General features: G+C 39.3%; 2 protein-coding genes across 4 annotated transcripts in view; both read left to right on the forward strand.

The window, feature by feature from the left end:
- Positions 1-9,603, forward strand: part of RANBP3L (RAN binding protein 3-like) — a 42,107-nt gene extending 32,504 nt beyond the window's left edge. The window contains exons 8-11 of the mRNA XM_010008755.1: positions 6,348-6,418; positions 7,952-8,040; positions 8,412-8,500; positions 9,581-9,603. Of these exons, the coding sequence (XP_010007057.1) occupies positions 6,348-6,418; positions 7,952-8,040; positions 8,412-8,500; positions 9,581-9,603 (272 nt within the window). The remainder of the gene's footprint in view (positions 1-6,347; positions 6,419-7,951; positions 8,041-8,411; positions 8,501-9,580) is intronic.
- Positions 7,958-23,140, forward strand: NADK2 (NAD kinase 2, mitochondrial). 3 transcript variants are annotated; one of them, XM_010008727.1, is made up of 11 exons: positions 7,958-8,040; positions 8,412-8,500; positions 10,145-10,226; positions 11,533-11,616; positions 13,176-13,312; positions 14,299-14,381; positions 18,008-18,174; positions 20,223-20,278; positions 20,362-20,415; positions 20,876-20,999; positions 22,881-23,140. In XM_010008727.1, exons 3-11 carry the CDS (start codon positions 10,156-10,158, stop codon positions 23,029-23,031), a joined length of 927 nt encoding a protein of 308 aa, XP_010007029.1. In that variant the 5' UTR covers positions 7,958-8,040; positions 8,412-8,500; positions 10,145-10,155; the 3' UTR covers positions 23,032-23,140. The 3 variants fall into 3 exon arrangements, with proteins under 3 accessions (XP_010007029.1, XP_010007030.1, XP_010007031.1); XM_010008728.1 differs by having other exon boundaries at positions 14,299-14,377; positions 18,031-18,174; XM_010008729.1 differs by having other exon boundaries at positions 14,299-14,377; positions 18,079-18,174.
- The last annotated feature ends 501 nt before the right edge of the window (positions 23,141-23,641 follow it).

Raw genomic sequence — 23,641 nt, forward strand, 5'->3', positions numbered from 1 at the left:
CTGAATTAATGGAACTGAATAATTGAATTGCTTGGATTGCACTGGATTTCTAGAAACATGCAGAAAGTGGTTACTGCTTTGTTTGTAGTTAACACAGCAATTTGCTCTGCATCAGCCTTTGAAATAAACACACTGTCTATATTCTTCAGTTGTGGTTAAACTTACAATAATACTTTAATGTGGTAGATTAGAACAGTTAGAAGGCAACTTGTATTTTTACTTTTGCTAATGTGCAGATCAGACTCTTGCCCCAAAGCGTCATTTATTGAAGGAACATAATGTTGCCGGTTTCACTTACCAAGTGAAGAGATTAGTGAAGTCAGCAACTACAGAAGTAATGGAATACAAAATACTACAATATGAAAAACACTTCATGGTCATTACTCTGTAGCAGATGCAGAGGCAGCATTTGAAAGGGTGACATGACTATATAATGAAAGTGGAAGAACTAAGTTGCTGAAGAAAACAATGAGGAAAGTAAAAGCTGAGAAGTTTCCTATCTGGAGCAGCCCCACTCAGTTGCTACAGTATGAGACTTGATGTAGCATTCTGGCAGAAGCCTGGCATATAGCCAGGGACAACATCAGGAAAATTCCAAGCGATCAACAGTTAGTCTGTCAGTCAAGAGCAGACAGGCAGGAGTGCTGGTCCGGTAGATCCAAAGTATCAATTCAATGAGCCTGGAATGTTTCAATAAAGACTTGAATTTGACTATTTTTTTTCCAAACATAACAATCCTACCATCTCTTTCCTTGCAGAACCATGTAAGGTAATAGTTTCTAAAGGAAGAACAAGTAGGAGAATACGCTTTCCCTTTTAAGAAGTTTGAAAAGTTTAAGTCAAGCCATTTCTGTGAAAGCAGGGTCACAGAATCATATAGTGGATTGGTCTGGAAGGGATCTTAAAGATTGTCTAGTTAGAACAGCCCTGCTGTGGGCAGGAGCACCTCCCACTAGACCAGCTGCTCAAAGCCCCATCCAACCTGGCCATGAACACTTCCAGGGATGGGACATCCACAACTTAACTAGGCAACTTGTGCCAGTGCCTCACCATTTTCACAGTAAGAAATTTCTTCCTAATTCCTGATCTAAAGCTGTCTTCTTTCAGTTTGAAACATCCCTCATTCTGTCAGTACATGGCCTGATAGAGTCCCTCCCCAGCTTTCCTGTAGCCCTTTCAGATACTGGAAAGCTGCTAAAAGGTCTTCCAGAACTGAAATCTTCTCCATGCTGCACAACCCTATCTCAGCCTTCTGTCTTTATAGGAGAGGTGCTCCAGCTCCCTTATGGCCTTCAGGGCTGCCCTCTGGAGTTGCTTTAACAGCTCCGTGTCCTTCTTACATTTGAGGCTCCAGAACTGGACACAGTACTCCAGGTGGGGTCTCATGAGAGTGGAGTAGAGGGTAAGAATTGGCTTCCTTGACCTTCTGGCCACACTTCTTTTGATGCAGCCCAGAACACAGTTGACCCTCTGGGCTGTGGATGCACACTGGTGGCTCATGTCGAGCTTCTCATCACCCAACACCCCCAAATCCTCCTCAGGCCTGTTATCAATACATTCTTCACAAAGCCTGTAATTGTGCTTGGTGTTGCCTTGACCCATGTGCAGGACCTTGCAGTTGGCCTTGTTGAACTTCATGAGGTTGGCATTGGCACATCTCTCCAGCCTGTCAAGGTCTCTCTGGATCAGCCACACCGCTGAGTTTGCTGTTATCCACAAACTTGCTGTCATTGGTACAAATACAGCAGTTGAAGCTCATAAATGATACTGGTTTTGATAATTCTCCTCTAGTGAGAAGAAATTGAGAGTGGGCATGCTGTCCTGTACTCACAGTGAAAGTTGGTGTTCTAGCCAAGCTTAGACTAGTTTCTACTGGGAGGTTCTGCCATAACTAACTGCTCATTTTATTTTTATATTTGTTTCTCCTGCACTTTTTTATCTAGGATTCAGAACCTGAATCATGCTTTTATCCTACTAATTTGTATGGAGATTGTTTCCATTACGAAATAGGAAAGCTTAATATATTATTATAGCTCTTAAGAAATCAGAAACTTCAGTATCTGCCTGACCTGTGAGGTAGCTGGATTTTAGCATGACAGATTAAGACTTAACTTGACTAGTAGTTAACTCTAGAACATATGAAAACTACTTCTATGCAACTATAGATTGCCAGTCTTTTATACTTAGGCAAGTTCTGAGTCACTGTTCCTTATTAGTCAGGGAATCTAAAATTGTATTATTTGAAGTATGTACCGTATTCAAAGTTGTTTCTAGTTAAAAAGTTGACACATTTGGAATTTTTTTTCCCAGATTTTTGTCTAAAGAAATGCTTTTTTTCTTTTGAACTGAGAGCACTGATTTTGTGTATATTTGAGATATGTGATTAATCTAACTGTACAATTTCTGAAAATATAGGACTTTTGATAGTGCTGTATTCTGCTTATAAATGGTTAGAGGACTATACCTATAATGGTCATAGTATTATTTTCTTTATGTTAGAATTCAAACTTCTGCGTTCAGCTGTTCCTTTCTAAAGCTATTTGTTTGGTGGTTCTTTCTGTAGAAATTAAGTACAGTGGAAAACAGTGATCTGTTCTTGTTTTCCTGCCTGGCGTGTGTGTGTTGGCAGCTTCAGTGTGGATATTGCGAGTTAACTGTTTCTAGATCTATGTTGGGGGTTTTTTGCTGGTTTGTTTTTGATTTGAGGTTTGCTTGTTTGTTTGTTTGTTTATTTTTAATGCTTCTAGTGAGACATTTACCTTAACTCCTGAATGGGTTGTAAAACAACTGATTGGTACTCCAAGGCATTAACTACACTCAGGTGCAGTGTCAGTTTAAGGCAACATTAAGGTTAGCACTGTAAATTAAGGATAAACGTAGTAATAAGAATATGAATGTGTATTTTTTTATATATGTATATTAATATATAGCCAAAATGGATCTGAAAAGTTTCTGTTAGTGTACTAGGATGAGGTGTAGAAAGTGCTCTGTTCATAGTTTCACTCTGGACAACATTCACATTGCTACTTTGAAAGCACATACTCTTTTATGCCATGTCTTAGATTAGTGATGTCAGTAAGCTTTAAGTCTATAGCTTTTCTTTTCCCCATTCTCTAAATCAAGGATCATTATCCACATATGTAGACAGCAGTGGGTATTTGGATGTTACTTGGCTTCATGTTGCTTCTGTATTGGTGGCTACAAGCCCGTCCTTGGTTGTTCAGCAGTGTTCCTGGAGGACCAGCATTGCTTAAGGACAGCAGGTCTACAATTCAGTCCCAGTGGGGTGACACTTGCCAGAGGTGAGAGCTGAGACTTTAGAAGGAAGGCAGTCAAGCAAGTGTGTCTTGCCTACATGACTGTTAAATGTCTTTGAAAAAGTGCCCTTTCATTAAAAGAAAAAGAAGAGCTGCTTTACTGTGCTTTTTTTCTTTTCTTTTTTTCTTTTTGTCAGTAATTATATCTAGACCTTTTCTCCCTCAGGCTTCTAAAGGAAAATAACTCCATTACAGAGCAAGTTCTTCTGACCTGAGAGTGTTTTCCAATGCTTTCCTCTCTTGGAAGCCTGCTTTACATTGCATCTGTGATTAAAAAGAGTACTGAAGCTATGCCTGAATGTATTTTTGGCTAGTTTGTCTGTTTTCATCTACTAATACACTTAGCTAGTATAGCTCTTGTGTATATATTAATGCGTTTTATTTTACAGTCTTGCATGCCTATGGAGGTCAGATTAATAGGTCTACAGTTGTACTTGTTTCTTCCCACTCATCATGGATACTTCTGCTTTTGGGTGCTTCCTCTACTGCCATTGCTGACCACCCTTGTGCTCTGATAGGATGTTTCCTGTATGTTCTACCCCTTTTTTTCAAGGAACCTCAGCAAATGCCACATTTCCTGTGTGTTTAAAGATCTATAGCTTATAACTTCTATTCATCAGCACTTTTCAATTTCCTTTTACGCATCTGTCCAGAAAACCACTGGAAGAAATTACTTAATAGTAGTGCAGGGCTCCAGACCTGTGTGTGGCCTCTCACACAGGCTTTTACAACTTCAACACCAAGAAATGTCAAGGATACTCCAGTTTGAAGATTCTGAGCTCTGTAGAAGCAACCTTGTTATTTGTTAGCCAGTGTCTAGAAAATCAGTTTGCAATCTGGCAATGTAGGGAAGAGTATGGATAAGTTTAAATGTTTTGTGTTTTACAGTGTACTCCTTGTACTGTACCGGCAGGATTAGTCTTTCTTTTTTTTTTGGTAATATTTAGGTTTTCTGTATTAGTATGGGTAAGTTTTGCAGGAGTATATATTATGACCCCATGACACTTTGTTCAGTTTTTTTCCGGTTTTATGAAGGTTTTTTCTGTTTCATGGACCAAACATAGCTTCTTATTCTGTAGAAAAAAGTGATTTTTCTTCAAAAGGATAGTGGTGAAGTGTAGCAGAAGGATTACTTTCAATGAGAACTTTTTCTTGTACAAATGAGACTTATGTTTTTTTTACTTAATGAGAGTTTTTAAAAAATAAAACTTGAAGAAACTGCAGTATACTAAGTTATTTACATAAATGTTATCAGGTGTATGGTATAACTCTGTTTTTCTTCAGACAGTCTTCATACTTGGATCGAATTTCTACTCCATACAGCTTAAAAGACCAAATAAGCTCAACAGGAGTGTGTTGTAATAGTTTGTTATTCACATTTTAGTCAGGAATGTTGCCGTGGGCGGTATCAGGGAGTTAAATGGTGAATGGGCGGGAGAGAAGATGGACTGTTCCCCACAAATGTCAATACTTGCTTTAAAGATACTTGCTCTGTGAGACTGTCAGACTTGCTTCTGGATGTTGAGAGTGGGGAGTGGCCTGTCCAACCTTTTCCTTTTGGAAGGATAACTGTCATAATTGTAAAATAGAGCTTCCCTCAAAGGAAGAAGAATTTGCAACTTGTCTTCATGCAGAAGCTGAAACCTACTGACATTTTTGAAGGTCAGTTGGTAAGACCCAGGCCTGTCACAGGTTCACAGGCCTGTCTGATCAGTGGTCTTGGGAGCCAGGCTGTCTTGAAGTCTGGGGTTTTCAAGTTCCTCCCATGCTCTGTGGGGAGTTGGTTGTACAGACAGCAACTAAACTGACTGATCTTTGCCTTCAGGTTGTTGTTTTTTTTAAGTTAAAAGGACGTGTTGGGTCTGTCACATTCTTTGTCCTTGGTGCAGAGCTCTTCTAAGTGGTGGCATTTGTCATAGTTTTAGTATGGCATCCAGGCCCTGGATATGAGTTTGAGTTCTTAATTCATTCTTAGCTGAATGAACCTGGGAGTTATTTACTCTGAGCTAGAGGGATAAGGCTACAGATGATCAGACAGTTTTAGTCTCTGGAGCCTTTAGCAGGTTAGGATGATTCATTAACTCTGTAAATGTATCTTAGCCGTTTAAACTCAAGGCTCTAACTTTTAATTTATCTTGTTGCTTGGTGATACCTGCTTACTTGTTACAGAGCTAAATTCAAAGAGGACATCTCTACCTGTTAGGTAGCTGTTCTGCAGAGCTGCTCTTAGCAAAAGTAGAAGTATCCATGGAAATGGTTCAGCCAGTCATCAGAATACTGGGAGTTTATTAGCTGAGCATCCTTTACTGCTTTGTGAAGCTGTCAGTGAAATAATTTAACACACCTAAGGCAAATGTAAGTTACAGTGCAGGCTGTTCCACAGCAGTGACACTCCCCATACCTCTCCTTGCTAGCAATGCCTGTGGGCTGTTAGCTGTAGGCTCACCACTGGTATCTGTGACTGAAAAGCTTGCAAAGTGATCGTACAGATAGCCATTATGCTGTCATTGTCTGAGATAAAAGTTCTCTTGGACCAAATTGAAAGACTGCATGCTGACAAATTAGCCAAATAAATGAGGTACATAAAATTGCAAGATGAAATTTGCAGTTTCTGTTTTGTGTGGAGAGAATAGCTTTTGGAAATAGAAGCCTGAAAAACGTGTGCTGCAGCAGCAGTTTGTTTGTCAGGTGCTGGTCTTTCATTCACAGCAGATATTTCTAGAGAAGGCATGAATGGTAATCCTGATTTTAGTAACACAACTTGATTACTTTTTTGCTGTGGAATTCTTGTCCTTTCTGTTGGTAAAGCAAGGTAAATTTGTGCTTCAAATGTGTAATTGAAAATCCCTCTTCTAGCAAATTAGACATGTTGTGCTCAGTGGCAGATGTTGCCTGTGGGAGACCGATCTCTTAATTCCTATTTTCCACTTTCTCCTTTCTGCTCCAAATGGACATGAGAGGCTGGCAGCAGACCTAGCAATGGGCAGTGTTGTGACTGACCATGGTTTTGTGTACTCTTTCTCTTCCTAGAGCAGCACAGTGGCACTGTTCAGATTCCCAGTGGGAAATTCAGATTCCCACAGGCACTGGGGGAGCAGGAGGTATTCAGGAGTGTGCAAGGATGGCAGTTGTAGAGTAGAAACAAGAAACAGAAACATGGAGTTTAACTGTGTGAGGCGATGAATGGGACATAACACCCTGTACCCCGGTTCTCCTGTACTAACAAGCTTTGTAAAGATGATCTGAAAGCTTTGTCTGAATGTTTTCTTATCACCCGCATGCTTATCTGTGTGTGTGACCTAGCACAGTTGGCAGCTACAATGCCTGTAGGGCTGTTGGAGGCAGCCAAAGTCTAGGAGCCCTAGAGTTGGAGGTGGTTTCCGGGTCCCAGCTGTAAGACCACCTAATGATTTCATTCCTGCAGGTTAATCGCTGATCATAAACACACTGAGGAGGACAGCAATGCAATTCCAGAACAGAGCATTCCATTCTTTTCTGCAGTTTCAGCAGCACCAAGTCTGTCTTTGTGCTTAGCTCATGGTTGGATTTCTTGACAGCAGCAGGTGTCAGGTGAATAAAGATTGTGTTTGGTGGGTATTGGATTGCAATTAACAGAAATGGTCATATCCTGCCATTCCTTTCCCCTTTGCTGCAGAGTTCTGTGGTTTGGGAGTGTCTATGGAAATGGGATTTGTTGTGGCTGTCTGGCACCACTTTCTCTTGGAAGGGTGTGCAGCTTAAGTAAAGGCACTTCAATATATTGTTGGAAGTGCTATTCAAAGCTTCTGGCACAGATGAATTTTGCTGCACAAATGCTAGGGGAAGTCCCGTTTCTGTCGCGATAAATTGGTTTTAACTGGTTGGGAAAAAGGAAGCAATGACAGTGTAGGTGTAGAATAACAGGCTAGAAGGACCCTCAGGAGGTTTCAAAAAATAATTGTGCTAGAATGCAACTGTTAAGTGCTGTTTGTTGTGTTACTTATGTGAATTTGTTCGAAAAATCTGGTCTGTAATCCAGGGGACAGTGTCAAAGGTAGCAGATAGGCTGTCCTTAAGCTTTTTTTGACGCAGGGGAAATGTCACCTTTGTCACCACTTGGCAGTCTTCCATTTTAGCTCAAATATAATTTAAAGGTTATTTCTAGGTTCTGGGTATTTCAAAGATTTGTGTTTTCCTAATTATCATTCCTGTTGCTTTTTCTATTGTTCTCTCTCTATAGCACAATGTTTATAACTCTTCAGGTAGTTATCTGTTTGGCTGGATGCTTTTAGCACATTAGTATAGACAGTATTACTGTTTTATGTAGATTTACCTGGAGTTCAAATTACTTAGCAGATACAAGGATAGCAGAGTGCCTGAAGTGACATAAAAGTCAGTGCAGTCTACTTGCTTGCATTTCGTGTATAACCCTCAAAAGGTCTGTGATTCTTGGGTACTGCGGCCATGTAACTCATTTAATGAACTGGTCAATATAAGCTAACTGATAAGTATGTAGAGATGTATCTAATGGAATGCTTGTAAAAGCACATACCTCTGTTGAGATAAAATACATGCTTTTTATAGCTTCTGTTTGTATTATTCAGGGGCACTTACTGTAGTCATTAACTTTTACAAAACCAATTTGTGTCTCACAGCTTGCCTTGAAGGGATCTAACTATGCTGGTCTGCTGGAGCGACATCGCATTCACACAAAAAACGTGGAGCACGTTGTAGACAGTTTAAGGTAAGAGTGTTTGGGTGTTGAGAATTTCATACACAGTGCAGATGGATTGTGTACAACAATGAAAGGAAGCTTTGTTTGAAAGGAAGCTTTGTGTTACAAGCTCTGGTGAAATAGGAATGCTTAAAACAGAGGGATGTGGATGAATAGTCATTCCTGAAATAATCGTAATGTGAACTAGCTCAGTTCAGTTAAGTTACATACCAAGTTGTTATCTTGAAAACAAGAGAGAAAGATGTGAAGGATTTGTTTGTGTGTCAGATGCTTGTAATCCAAATACCACTGTAATTAGTCCTTAATTAAATGTCAGTTTTTCAGACAGTTGTGGCAAGGAACAATATAGGACACATTCAGGCTTTTTCTGCACTTTGTAGGAACGAGAGGATAGAAGTTCGTCTTGTTAAACGTCGAGAATATAATGAAGACACAGTTCGGTGGGCAGATGCTGTTGTATCAGCAGGAGGTATGACTTCATGGGAGTATTATTTTCAGTATGTTCTTATAGATATCTTTTTCAAAAATACTTTGCAGTGTGTGAAGCATCTGGATATATGCATATTTTGAGAACAAATTGTGTATCTGGTTGTCAGAAAACATGACAAATTCCAGTGGTTGTGACCATGCTCACTGCATCTAGTGTGTAAAGTTGTAGTACTAGGAAGTGAATTCTAGTGCACAGCCACTTTGGAGACATTTAGTGTTGTCATGCAAAACAGCATAAGCTGTGAAATTTACTACTGTTTTCAACTAAAGAGGCTAAAATGCTTGCTGGCATGTGATTAATATATAGGTCGGAACCCTACTTTCTGTTTTGTGGTGTGTGAAGAGACTAGCAAAAACTACCTCTTTCTCCCCTTGCTTAAACTATTTCTTGCTTTTACACTCAATTCCAGTTACTGGATTATCTAGTTGGGTGGTACAGATGAGAGTATGCAACTTCTGAGCAGCCTGTGCCACTGCTTTGGGCTTTTTAAATGAACCAACATAACAACTAGCCTGATGGTTTCTTTTGAGCATTGGATTGCAGCAGTTAATTCAGTATTATTTTTGTGATTTGCTGTAAATACTGCAGTGTGTTGCTGGGCTCTGATGTAATGTGCCATCATCTGTGGCAGTTACGCTTGACAACTGCTCTGCCTTTCTCTCCTCTCTACTGGTCCAGTTTGCCCTTAGCTACTGGTTACTGTTCAGAATGGTTAGAAAGGGATAACAGTTGGAAAGAGATGTACCTTCCTGAAGCATTTTGATATACATCTGCAGATTTCAAAGAACTCCTCTAAACTGGGGATTAAGGTGCCAGTTGGCTGTGGCAACATCCTTCAGGATTTTGAAGCAAGCAGCTGGGAAGTGATCCGTCATGAGCGTTTTCAGAGTTCATATCTTGGTTGAGTCAGGTTATAGTTGTCCACCTCTTTAACAGATAGAAAGGAATATCAATGTCTAAAGAAACCAGTGACACTTCAAGGTTTTCTGCTTTAACAGCTTATTTTTTCCAAGCATGCCTATTTGCAACTAAATCAGATCTTTAAATTGTGCCTTCTAGGAGAACAACTGAGATGGAACTAAAGTAATTGTTTTCATTTGATTCACAGTAAAATTTTGTATTACTTCCTGTCTGCTGTGGCTTTGATTAGTGATACTTTCAAAATTTATGTTCTTAAGAAATTTTCTCTTAGCTGATATACAGAGATTTCCATATATCTCCCTTCAAACTTGCTTCTGCCAAATTTAGTTGCCTGGACATGTACAGCTGTCAGAGAAGTACTTTTTCCTGTCATATTTGTCATCTTGAATTCAGTTGTCACTACTCTGCTTTGAAAGTGTCACTAGTTTCGTGGTCCCATTTTAATTTTGTGCAGATTGTCATAGAGTGTTTCAGGCTGGCAGAAGCTTTTAAAGGTCCAGCCCTCCTGCCATGGTCAGGGACACCTCCCACTAGATTAGGTTGTTCAGGGACATATCTAGCCTGGCTTTGAATGCTTCCGTTTCCTGGCTGGTTGTTGATACTAAAGCAGGTAGTGATAATGCTACAGTACCTGTGAGCTGGTTTTGTTTGGGATACTAGAATGCGAAGTAGAACTAACTTTTGTTTTTCCTTTTTCTGTAGGTGATGGTACAATGTTGCTGGCAGCCAGTAAGGTCTTTGATAAATTTAAACCAGTTATTGGAGTAAATACTGATCCTGAAAGGTAAAAACACACTTGAGAAAGCAGTGCTTTATTTACTATCTGGGACAATTTCCATCTGTTTTTATGCTGTGTGAGGTGTGCCCATGGCATTTGGCAGCATAAGTGTCTTTTTTACTGGACTGTAGCTATCAAGTGAGCATGTTTTATTAGAAAGGTTTCCATTGTGAGTTACCTTGTCTCATCTGAGAGAACATTAAGTAGTATTGGATAAGCATGACTGTTAAAACTGCTACAGCTGTTTTCGCACACCAGTGTAACAGCATTTGGAGCTTGTTAACTTGTATTACTAACCAGAAGTTTGAGGCTTAGAGATGGTAGTATAGAACAGAGACAGGAAAAGGAACTTAATGAAATCAGCTATCAGTGTAGTGCCTGAACACACAGAAACGTGATTTTGTTATGAAGAAGATTAATCCTATTGGAAAGCTGATAGGGCCTCAGAGGAAGAAGTTTATTCTGCTTTCTTTGTGTGAACTGTGCCATGCCTCAGAGGACACAGTCTCCTCAGCGAATTAATGGCATTTAGTTGTCCTATTATAAACTCCACACAAATTGCATCCACCTAGCCCTAAGATTGATTTGGGCAGGTGGATGCAGCTTATTACTACTGCCTGGCTGGTGTAACTTTCAAATGGATGGCAGGTAAAACTCAGGATTCACCAAGGCTCTGTCTGCTGAAATTTCCAGATTTAGGTTTGTTACCAGTTTAATCTCAGTAGACAAGAAAGTGGAGGCCAAAAGTTTTAATTCCTTCCATACCTTACTTCCAAAACTTTTCAAATGCTGTGAACAGTTATTCTACAGTATCAAGCCTGAATAGCTGGGTTTAAATTACAAGTGCCTTCAAGTTATCAAATATCACTCTTGAAAGAGTAGCAGTGTTTCTGGCTTTGATATTAGAGTCTTTTGATCTTAGACATGTTGTTTACCTGTCTTGTATCACTAACTTGTATGTAAATGGAGGAAATTTTCATTCTAACTTGGGAAGGTTTATTAGGCTTGAATTCCTTGTTTAGGACTATGGCGACAGGAACTGTATTACTACCCATGTATTGCTGCAGGATTACTTGCTGAAGTGTGAGTTTTTAGGGGAAATGTGGGAGAAACATCCTGTGTCTCACACATACCAAAGGATCTGAAAAAGATGTATTGTTGCTGGTGTGTTATTAATGTAAGAATACTATAGGCTCACAAAGGTCAAATTGTAGCTTTGCTTTATGTAACAAGATATATGTTTGATTTAGTTTGTTTTTTTTTAAAGGTACCAAATCTTAATAGAAATTTTCATTGTCCTTTTTGCTACCAGATCAGAGGGTCACTTATGCTTGCCTGTGAGATACACACACTCATTTCCTGAAGCACTACAGAAGCTTTATCGTGGTGAGTTCAGGTAGGATTCACTGATCTTTGGTTTTTCAAAACGTGGTAAAGAGTGAGATTGAAATACAAAGGATAAAAGTGACCGTCAGTTTCTGCAAAAAGGCTTTTGTTATGATCTCCAGTAATTGATTTTCTTTTCTGACTTAGCAAATCCTTAAATGGGGAGCTTCATTCTTGTGAAGACTGCATTGGTTTACATATTTTAACACTCAAAAACGTATGTAGTACAGTGATGGGCCATACTAGAAGCTAATGAAGCCTGTACAATTAGGAAATAGTCAATGTCTTGCATCTAGGGTTTTGATGATTAATGTAGAGTGGATTAAATATCGCTAGCAGATTAGTGTAAACCAAAACTTCTCTTTATGCTGAAGACAGCTTGGTGTTTTAAAATAGAAGAGTCTCACTTGAATTAAGAAGGAGGCAAGCTGAATTTCAAAGCACAGATTAGGGAAGAGTTTTTTTAAAAACTAATTTAAAAAATAAATTGTTCTGCAGTGTATTGACATTCCAGAATACTTCTAGAATGAAAAACCATCAAACAGAAACAAGTAATTCACATGAACATACATTACTGTTGGGTTTTGTTTATACTTCTAGCATTTAATTTACAGATTGATGCGTAACTGTATCTGTGCATAGAAGAATTCTGAAATGGGGTGAATACCATCATCAGGATTGATTTTAAGTAGCTGAAAGGGTTTCAGTAGGTGTTGCTCAATGAAAAGGTACTTCATCTCCCATATTCTGAAACACAGAAAACAGAAGTTTTTAACTCTCTGTCATGCTAAGTTGCTTAGGCAAAGTATGTGATGCTTATGCAGGTAACCTTCCTTGATAATCTGGGCACTTCCAATGTTTTGTTGAATGTCATGTTATACTTCTGTTGCCAACACTCCTGTTGTTTCTCATTATGGATCTGAAGGCTCACCAGAGTGAAACAGAATCTCCCTGGTTGCTTTTCTAGAATAATAGGAACTGGTATTTCTAAGCAAGGACCTGAGTGAGTGTTTCACTTGGCAGTTTTCAGATTTGACCCTAAGGAAATTTTTAAGTAGATGGGTAACTGGATCAGCCTGTCTAGACAGCTTATGGGGGCTCAGAGTTGTGTAAGGAATGTTGAGACGCCAAGTGACTGGAAAAAGGGGGCTTGCCTTTTCTGCTTACCACTGAAGTGTCATCCACTTCAGTGCAACAATCTGTAAGCGCAACCAACGTCATTGATTTATAAAGGACAAACTGTGTCAGACTACCCATGTTTCTTTTTGGGATGGCCAATGGTGTAACAGGATCTCATAATAGTGGTGTAATGAGGGTACAGTTGCATTTTCAAATTTTGTAAGGGTTTTGACATGTTCTAGCACGAGTATTTTAAGGAGACTAGCATGATGGTATTCATTGCATACTATCTGCTTGACTACTTAAACCGTACATGGAATTTAAGGGCAGATAGGTATATTATACTAAGGAAATGTTGAGTGATGCTCCATAAGGATGATAACCTTCTGATCCTATCTAATTCTGCAATTAATATTTCAGCTGCTGATACCAACTTCTTTCTCCTCTAAGGTGGCAGTGGCGGCAAAGAATCCGACTGTATCTTGAAGGGACTGGTATTAACCCAACCCCTGTAGATTTACATGAACAGCAGCTAAGCCAAGAGCAACACAGCAGGGCTCACATAAATGAAAGACTCCCAGATCAAAGTAGGTTGAAATCTGATGAGTATAATAATTTTGTTATGATTACTTGCACCAGGAGATAAAGACTTATAAGAGTTGAAGTATTTGAAGCCTGCTTGATCTATTTGATATCCAGGGAGAAGCAGCTCTCATTAGTTGAAGACACAGATTAAAGTTTTTTAGAAGGGAGTATTTTTTTGTTTATAGATGGTTTTTTGGACTGTACACTTAACCAGTTTTCAGTGTTAACAATTTAGAAATATTTGTAAATAGTATTGTCTGCTGGCAAAGCAGCTGAGCTTTTTAAAATGCTGTTTCTTAGAGTTACTATAGACACATGGGGATTACTACATGGTCAATTTAACCATATGTTTAGTAGCTTCACACTGAAAGCATGTTTGTGTATGTTCATGTGCTCTTAACTTGTGCTAAATTTGAAGGAGGTTACTTCACAAATGAAAAGGCTGGTGTCTCTCTGGCTATCTGGGTATTCATTAGTCATCAGAACGCAATGGTTTTCTTTATGATGAAGATGCAGGATTCTATCCTTTACCTGTGTCTAGCACTACGTGTTGTCATTGAGACTCCTTAGTCAACATGAAGAACTTGTTAATCCCCCATAATTACCGTGTGGTAAGAAGTCTAAATCTTTGAACTTTATCAGAAATGTCTGTTAGGTCACCATCAGTTAATTTAACTAGGCTGGAAGAATGACTGTCAGAAGAGAAGACTCTAGTCTCTTTGTTTGCCTGTAAGTTTTCAGGGAAAGCAGTATCTGAATGTGTCATTGCTGTATCGACCTTGGTTCAAATATTTGTAGTCTCCAGTAAAGGACAGTGACTGGCTACAGACCAAATCCGTGAAAAATTGAGTCCTTGAAGAAACTGGAACACTAGGTCTGGAATACAAACACAGAAAGCAAAATGTGTCCTTCAATCAGTTGTGAATATTTTTTGAAAATTTTGGGGAATAGAGCCATGATTGAAAACTGTTATATTAAATATCTGCAGGATCTGACATTTCTGGTCCACATCTTCTGCCAGTGAGAGCACTCAATGAAGTCTTTATTGGGGAATCTCTTTCATCCAGGTATGTTGAATTTTTTGTTGCTGCAGCAAGGCACAGTTGAATTTATTTCTTGTTGCAACATTGCAATGGACAATTAGTGATGGGATGACGGCTGTCAAATTTTAGTTCTAATCCATGAACATATAATACTGCGTCACCATTTGACTCGAGTTCGACAACAATGCTCTTGATCACGTCCCCTTCTCGCCTGGGTAGAGAAGGAGAGAGAGAAGAAGAGACTTTGCTGGATTGAGAACTAAACTACACAGCTTTAATTAAACACTAATGATAAAATAAAATATATACAATTATATAAAATATGTTCAGATATGTGCAAAAGCCTCTCACCTCCCCCGACCCCAGCAACTCCCCCAGCATCTCCTGAGCTGGGAACAGTCCTGAAAAGTCCTGGAGCTGCTGGAGAGAGAACAGAATGATGAGGGTCAGGAGAGCTGGAGCCTGGGGGTCGATGGTGATGGCTGGACGGAAAAGAAGGGAAGAAGAAGCAGGAAGGGAGTTGTCTTTGGTGATCTCTGACCTTCCTCTGAGCTTACGTAGATACATGAAATGGAATATCTCTGGCCAGTTATACTGCCTGTCTTAACTTGGCATCCTACGGGGGGGTCACATATCTTCCCATAGTGCCTGAGCTGGTAGAGTGAAGGTGCGACCTTGAAGACCCAGCAGTTAGAAAAGCATTCCACTGTCTTATCTGCCTTAGTTAGAACACACTGTGACTAGTTAAAAGAGAGCTTGCTGAAGGAAAAAAAAATTTAAAAATCAGTAAAAGGAAAATTGTCTTAATCCTGGCTCAAACTGGATGCTTGTACTTTTGCTAATTATGGAGTGAATTTCCAGAGATCAAAGTGCAGTGGTGTTAATTTCTGGTTTTCAGTCTTCCTGTCTGGTCATTCTTTCATCTTTTATTATTTCTGGCTGTTTTCTTTCCTCTTCATTCTTTTACTTGTTTCCCAGATAGTTCTTATGTAACTGCTTTCACTTCCTATCTTTACAGTGAATGGAAGATTTAAATACCTGTCCTTAAACTGCCTCCTCTCCTGCATTTCTTTTAAAGTATCTTTTCATAAGCCTTTAGCATGACTGAGCAGGAAGTTTTTAGCATGACCAAGTAGGTAGAATTAGCTTTTAGCATTACCAAGTAGAGCTGGGCAAAGAGGAACCTAATGAGGTTCAACAAGAGGAAGTGCAGAGTCCTGCACGTGGGAAGCAATAAAATGCACCAGTACAGGCTAGGAGGTGATCTGCACCATGGAGAAGGAGCTTGGGAGGCCTGGTAGACAAGTTATCCATGGGTCAGTAATGTGTACTTGTGGCCAAGAAGGCCAATGGTATCTTGGGGTGCCTTAAGAAGAGTGTGTCCAGTAGATCGAGGGAGGTTCTCCTTTCCCTCTACTCTGTCCCTAGAGAGACCTCACCTAGAGTTATGCATCTAGTTCTGGGCTTCCCACTTCAAGAAGGACAAGGATTTACTTCAGAGAGTCCAACGAAGGGCTATGAGGATGATTAAGGGACTGGAACATCTGTCTTGTGAGGAAAGGATGAGACACCTGGGGCTGTTTAGTCTATAGAGGAGAAGACTGAGAGGGGATCTTGTTAATGTCTGTAAATATCTGAAGGGTGGATGTCAAGAAGGCAGGGACAAGCTCTTTTCACTTGTGCCCTGTCATAGGACGAGGGGCAGTGAATTCAAGCTAGAGCGTAGGAAGTTCCACCTCAACATAAGGAAGAACTTATTTACTGTGAGGGTTACAGAGCACTGGAACAGGCTTCCCAGAGACGTGAAGTCTGCTTTTCTGGACACTTTCAAGACCCATCTGGATGCATTTCTGAGTGACTTGCCCTAATTCTGGTCCTGCTCTGGCAGGGGGGTTAGACTCGATCTCCTGAGGTCCCTTCCTGATATTCTGTGATATTCCTGTTATTCTGTGATTCTGTGAAGTACTCCTTTCCCTGCCTCTCTGTTGTTAGAGGCAAAGGTATCAGCATGCATTTGTCAAAAGCATTGTTATTGTGAGAGAACACTTAATTTCTTGTTTTAAGGAGCAAATTTGTATCAAATCCTTGTACTGGATTATCTAAGATACCTTTGACAATCCTTTCTGGCCTGCAGATCAATGCTTTTCTTTGAGTCAAATGGTAGCATAGGGATGTAGGAAATGTGACTGGGACTGCATGACAGGAATTAAAGCAAGATCCTTGGTCAGAGTTTGGCCAGACTTTTACTTGTATTTTATATTGCTTTTCCCTTTTTTTTTTTGTATGTGTTTTTTTTTTTCAAAAAACCCCACAACTTCAGAGTGTAACATTCTTACATTTGTGCAATGCCTGGGACACTGATTGCTGCTGGAAACAGTGTAAATGTTCCATGAGTGCTCTATCTTCCCTCTGGACTGCAGCCTCAGACTGTCAGAAGGAATTAGTCTCAAAGAGATACAAATTTTGCTCTCAAAGTTTTGTTTTGTTAATGTACAGTGATAGAGAAACACAAAGCTGCTTTCCAACATTTTGTAGTAGCCCTCTGCTTCTGAGTATCCTAAATACATTGTACTCTTTGGTTCCAATGTATTTGAGAAGCATTGAGGAACACAATGCCCTTAGGAACAAATCTGTGATAATAAGTACTGTGTTGATAAATGTGTTAGTAAGGCCTTACCTTGAAGACTTAAATAATTTATGACATCACACAGATGTCAGAACCTTACTGAACCTTCTGTAAGATTCAAATACAAGAATTTGCCATCTAATAAGACAGAATGAGTCCAGGTGTTACTTTCAAGGTCTTATTCTGCATGTCAGTTAAGAAAACAAGAAAACTGAAAGGAAAAAAAAAACACCTTTCATACCCAGCTTGCAAGAATTATCTTAAACTGAATCAAGCTGTACACCTGTGTTCTTAATTTGCCTCTAATTCTTTCATCTTTCCGTACTCTCAAGAGTGCTCAAAAATGCCCTTAGTTACGAAGAGTCTAAACTTAACACTAAGTGTATTCATAGTTGATCCATACATACTGAAACCTTCACGACCCAAACCAGATCAGTAAGCTCCTTGTACTAATGAAGGTGGAACTTAGTCATGCTAACTGTGCCCCAAGACTTAATACATTTGAGTTTTGGGAAGAATTTGCCCTGGAGAGAAATGTAAGCCTGCTGACTGTTGTAAAACTAAAACTGTTTGGGAAGGATAGCAGTGGATTTTTAATTACTGAAGTGATCCACAATTCATCTTGAAGCCATTCCATTACTTTCAGACATTGGAGTGCCTTACTTCTTAGTGTTTCCTGATGTAATTTTAGGAGATCCAGTCACAGCATGCACACAGTTTTTCAGTAGTTAAACAACTACGCAAGGTTGGTAGCATATTTCTGGTTTAATTTGTAAGCCTAGCAAACTCTGCATGTATATGTAGCTTTTCCCAGATGAACCACAGAGTTCTTTGTGCATAATTTAGTATGAAAAGTGGCTGCAGAAAAACTGCCTGAAAGCTCATGCTGCAAATCACTTTTGTCCATTATAATTGCTATAAAACAATGAATCAGAAGTGGCTGCCAAATAAGAAACACTGTGCAAAACCTGTGAAGTTATCATCCAGATTTGAAACTAGGGTCTCTAAATATTTATGTGCCTGATAAGGCTGTGTGTTCTGTCTTATTCAGGGAGAACTTTAAGTCCTGCAAACCCAGTTTTAAATTCTCGCTTCATAGGGCCTCCTATTATGAGATATCAGTTGATGATGGTCCTTGGGAAAAACAGAAGAGTTCGGGGCTTAATGTGTGTACTGGAACAGGATCAAAAGCATGGTAAGCACATGTTGCTTCTTTGACTTAAAATATCACTTCGGATAAGCTAGATGGACCTCTTTTGCTTAAACGTTTTGTCCAGACTGAGGCTTTCTTTGCCTACGGGTAAGTTGGTGCATGTCAACTGTGTCCAGTTCTTCTTACTGCCAGCATGGTTCAAAGCTGTCTTGGGTGTATGAGAAGAGCAGAGTACCCCTCACTTACAGGTATGGGGAGAAGATCTGAAAGGGTGAGGAGCTGAGACATTGAGACAGAAATTTACCTTAGGTGTAACTTTGAAAGAGGTTGCATGCCACACGTGGAAATGAATGGTTAGGGGTGGCAAGGGAAAGACGTTCTGCTCTTAGTTGCAGTGCATGTTGGGAAGATCTTTAAACTACTCTTGTGGGCTAAAATTAAAATGCTTAGATGAAGTAGCTCAGACAATTTTAAAAAATAAAATCTAAGTTCTAAGAAGAATAAGAACATGTACTTGGAAATAGTGTTATGTGTTCTCTGCCACATCTACTGTCCGTTCTCCTTCAAAGTCTCTTGCCTTTTTCAAACTTCACTGAAAGGGCACCATCTCCTTGCCAAAATACTCCCTTAAACAAAGACAGGCATATCTAAGCAGAGCTGGTACTAGCTTAGTCAAAGGGGTAAATTCAGTTTAAACAAGCTTCGGTAGTGTGTGGACGTTTATAATCATTTGAGTTTTGAGATGTGAGAGATGTGTACAGTGAAGAGTCTCTTTTGGTTGAAAATCTGGCTGTGCTTATAGTTTAAAGTTGTGCAACACATGATGGATTTATATGGCAAGCTAAGATGAACTAAAACTGAAGCTTTTAATCAAATTCAAAAATGCATATTCATGCCATAACCATGGTTACTGGGTTTTACACTTCATTGTAATTCAGGATTTTGTATTCAGTCCACATAACTTAGTCCTGGAGGCTGCCAAAGATGAAATTGGCAGACTGCTAGAGGAACTTTCCTAGTGTTCAGTACCTTGGGAATGTACAGTCTTCATTCAAAGCTATTATGCATTTCATTTGCTTATACACTCTGTACTGAGCAATCCCAGAACCAGAGACCAAACTCCAGGGCTGTCCATCTCCATTACTGTAATCAGTGTGTGCTACTGGACTTCTCTGAACCGATGCCTCGGTGGAGTGATGGTCCCTACCCTGTGGTTTAGGGGCTCTCCTGCTATTTCAGACCTCCTCAGACTGGGAGGGATTTAAATGTCCAAGGGCTTCCTTCGTCTGCCAGAGCTTGCACAAAAGGATATCTAGCTGAGAGAGAGGACAATTTCAAACTGAATCTCAATTTCATGCAAGCATGTGCTCAGGCTCAGAAGTGCTGGCCTGAGAATTTTATACTGTTTTTAGACATTGGCGAGTTCACAGCACTGCTGCACAGAGTCTGTGACTAGCACCTGATACCTTTTGAGACTGGACATGGGAGGGAGACTTCTGTTGGAGGTTAGACTTGGTTTGGATTGAGGCTCTATGATGACTTGTACATCCAAATATGGCAAATGCAAGTGTCTGATCTGACTGTTCCTTTTCTACATATGCTGGTTCGTAAGAGATTAAAGCCCAGATCTTAAGGTAGGGTTAAAGAGAAGTAATTAATATTAATAGAGAAGTGATGGGTGCCATAAATGAGAACTTAACAGAAGGGAAGTAATTAGCAGGGAGTGGATAGAAGGGATAAGAACACACACAATCTGTAGAACTGTCATTTTTCTTTTTTTAAAAATGAAGATTTTAATCAGCAATTATTGCGGTTTTAAGGCAGGATTATTGTTAAGGTGACTACATCCTGAGTGTCTGCTCTTCTTTCTTGAAGACTTAACATTATTAAGGTTTACAAAGCTACAGGCAGACGTCAAACTGAGAATTAAGGCATTTTTTTAAGGAACTCATGTCAGCTCACACTTACTAGCAGTCTTTGTTTTTTTCCTGGTGTTGCATATAGTTCTTAATGTGTATGCAAGTTGTTTTGTTTTGTTTTTCTCCCAACTTGTGTTGCTTAGCAAACAAGGCTTCTACTTCTCTGTCTAGGTCCTATAATATTAACAAGTTAGCACATCAAGCTGTTGAAGAGATCCTTAACATTGGTGAGTTAACATTGTGGCTTTATTGGCCAAGTTTATATAAAGATTTATGTATCTAATTGGGGCTCTTTCTCTTGGCTCAACAGCTAAAAGGCATGGAAGTTTGACTATGCCATTGAACACGGAGCTAGTACAAAAAGGTTAGTGAAAAAAGCGAGATTTCTTTAAGGTATCTTATCTTTGACCAGTTATTTGTTCATACTCTTAATACACAGCAGTGCTTTCAGTATTTTAGCACTCTTGCAAAATCAGTTTTTCTTACAAACATTATTTAGGTACATTTGGTGAAAAATGTCTTACTTGATAGGAAAGCACTTATTTAGACTTTGGTATGTGTAGGTCTTCAGAATTTCAGTTCTTCTAAGATTTGACACATTTAATATATAATCATCTGAATAGAGCTGTGAAGTGTTCATCATGCAATAGAACTGAAAGGAATCTTCTATGAAGTCTGATTTTTTGCAGGTAAAGGCTACTAAACATGTGGCAAGACTCAGTATTCCCTCTTGGTAGGGAAGCTGCTCTTTCCTGGAAAAGTGTGTTTCTGAGATAAACTGATTTTCTCTGGAAAAAATTAATGGCTGATTTCTCTATTTACAGTAACGAATGATTACAATGAGTCCCTGCTCTACAGTCCAGAAGAACCAAAGATGTTTTTCAGTGTTCGAGAACCTATTGTAAACAGAGTTTTCTCCAGTAGCCGGCAGCGTGGCTTCTCTTCAAAGTAAGTGTTGGCTGTAGCAGTCACTGAAGTGTTTTGTTCTGTGTATTTGTCAAACTAGGAGTAATTCAGGAGTTTCCCTTGAAGTGTTTCAACATGCAGTTTGTGTTTTGAAGGGCTTGAGTATTGTTTTCTTAACAGGAAGAAAATGTTTCCAAGTTGTGTTATGCCTTTTTAATGTTTGATCCATTCGCAGTCTTACAGAATAAGAATAACTCACTGTGCCCATTTTTGGGTGTGTGCCATTTCCCTCAGTAGGAGACACAGGCATTGACAAACTGGAGTAAATTCAGGAAAGGGCCACTGAGATGATGAGAGGGCCAAAACACATGGTGTATGAAGGAGAGTCTCAAACGGTGCTTTTGTTCAGTCTGGAGGAAACAAGACTAATCAGGGTGAATGTAGTTGCTGAATTCAACTACCAGTGTATGGTTACAGAGCAGACAGAGTTAAACTCTTTTTCACAGCAGAATATGATGTGTTAGCCATGATTTTATAGAAAAGGGTTATCAAACACTGGAACAGGCTGCCCAGGAACTTGAGTCACCATCCATGAAGGTTCTTAAAGCATATACAGACATCGTGCTTAGGGACGTGGTTTAGTGGTGGATGTTGTGGTATTAGTTTTTGGACTCCATGACCTTAATGTTTTTTTCCAACCTAAGTGAATTGTGTGATTTTTCTGGAGCTTGCCACAATTAAATATAAACACATGCGACTTAATTTTACGTTCAGAATAACCATGTTGAGAACAATATAACATACCAGTTAAATGGTAATTCAACCTTTTGTATCAAAACGAATGTCTAAAGGAGCTCTGACAAAGGAGACCCAAATTCTGCTCGTTTTGAGCCACATTGATTTTACAGCAACATTTTATGACCTATTAATAAATAACATCTCTGGCTACTAACTATTACAATATTAGATGCCAGCAGTGTATGTGTATGTGTCATGTCCTTAAATATTTACTGCTCCTTAGTTGGATCTGGGAGTTCTCCAGGGTGTATAAATACTAAGAGATGGAAAGAGGTTAAATATGAGCAAATAACTGCATTTTTATCCGTGGGTTCTACAGGACTGAGTCTTGTCTTACTTGGAGCCCTCAGCATGATACATACTATAAAAACTATACTGAAGATACAACTGACTGCATAGCTATGAAGGATATATACCCACTTTTACTTTTTTTAAGAATAATTTACTGCCCATCAAAATTGATCTTTAGCTTTTCATGCTAGCTATCTCCTCATTGCTGTTAGCTTTTTAATTATTTTTTTTTTACATAGTGGCTGCCCAGAGTGGAACATGCCTTCATGTTCTGCAACAGGCCAATTAAACTGACACTGTGGCTGTGCTTCCCACCTTTTTGTATTTGTGAAAGATGTTTCTGCCTGAAAATTTAGGTCCCTGGGTAATTGTTGATTAAATTTTGGAGATGAGAACTTTGTCTTGACCAAGGTCTAAGTCAGAAACAATCAAGTATGTCTGTGTGGAACTGCAGCCTTGCAGTAGCTCTGGCATAACTATTGGTTCCAACCCAGCAATACCAAAAAAAGTGGCTTTCTTTTAAAAAATACACCTGAACTGCAGCTTTTGAAATCAAGGGTTGTTCTCAAACTGTTTGAGCAATAGTCTCCATTTGGACAAGCCCTTCAGTCCTCTCTGGACTCTCTGCTTTGTGTATATGAGGTACTGATAGGTTAAGGGATTCAATTGCTTAGCACCATATTGAGTTATTCTCTATGTTTGCCTCCATGTAACTAAGCATTGGCTGATCCACGCAAAGCAATGTCCAAGAGCCAGTTCAAAAAAGTGGTTGTGTGAAATAAATTAATTTTTTTAATCTATTTTGTGAAAATTATTTTTTTTGGGTTTTTGCAGAGTCTGCGTCCGTTCCCGTTGTTGGGATGCGTGTATGGTTGTAGATGGAGGAACATCTTTTGAGTTCAATGATGGGGCGATAGCTTCAATAATGATCGATACAGAGGATGCACTGTGCACAGTTCTGCTGGAAGAAGGAAGGAGCTGCTGAGATGGCTCCCGCTGAAAACAATGCTGGATCCAGAGATGGGACTCCTGGAGACAGACAGCACATCACAATGCTGCATTATGTTCGAAGTTGGCCTTTTTGGTTGCAAGAGCGTTTGGAGGAAGCTTGAGATGCTTTTCATTCCTTTGGGTTGGGGAAACCTTAGCCTGATGTTAAAGCTCTTTTTGTGTCTGCTCAAAAAGAAATAGATCTGAAGTCTTAGCTCTAGCATCAGTGGAAATTGACATTTTAACCTTCAAGGCAAACCTGAAAGAGCATATTTTTAAACACAGGTAGATGGGTTCAAGTATTAAGTCAGTAGTATTAAATATTCAGATGTACAGTTTTTTAGTAACAGTCTGGGACTGATTAAACACCTTCATACATACACTTTTGTAGAAAAGCTGTCAGTCTAGCAATTTGATGCAAGGATATATAGATTTTGGTAATCCTAATGTTGAAATAATATAAATATAAATTTTTTGTATGCTTTTGAAAAATTTTACAACTTTTTAGTTACATACAACTTGTGAAACTTGGTGGGTTTTTGTTGGGTTTTTTTTGCTCTTCCAGTATTTTTTTCTACTTAGTAGATTTACATCCAAAGTAAAGG

The sequence above is a fragment of the Chaetura pelagica genome, unplaced genomic scaffold (assembly GCF_000747805.2).
Source record: "Chaetura pelagica isolate M959 unplaced genomic scaffold, ChaPel_1.0 scaffold31, whole genome shotgun sequence".
NCBI classification, from domain to species: Eukaryota; Metazoa; Chordata; class Aves; order Apodiformes; family Apodidae; genus Chaetura; species Chaetura pelagica.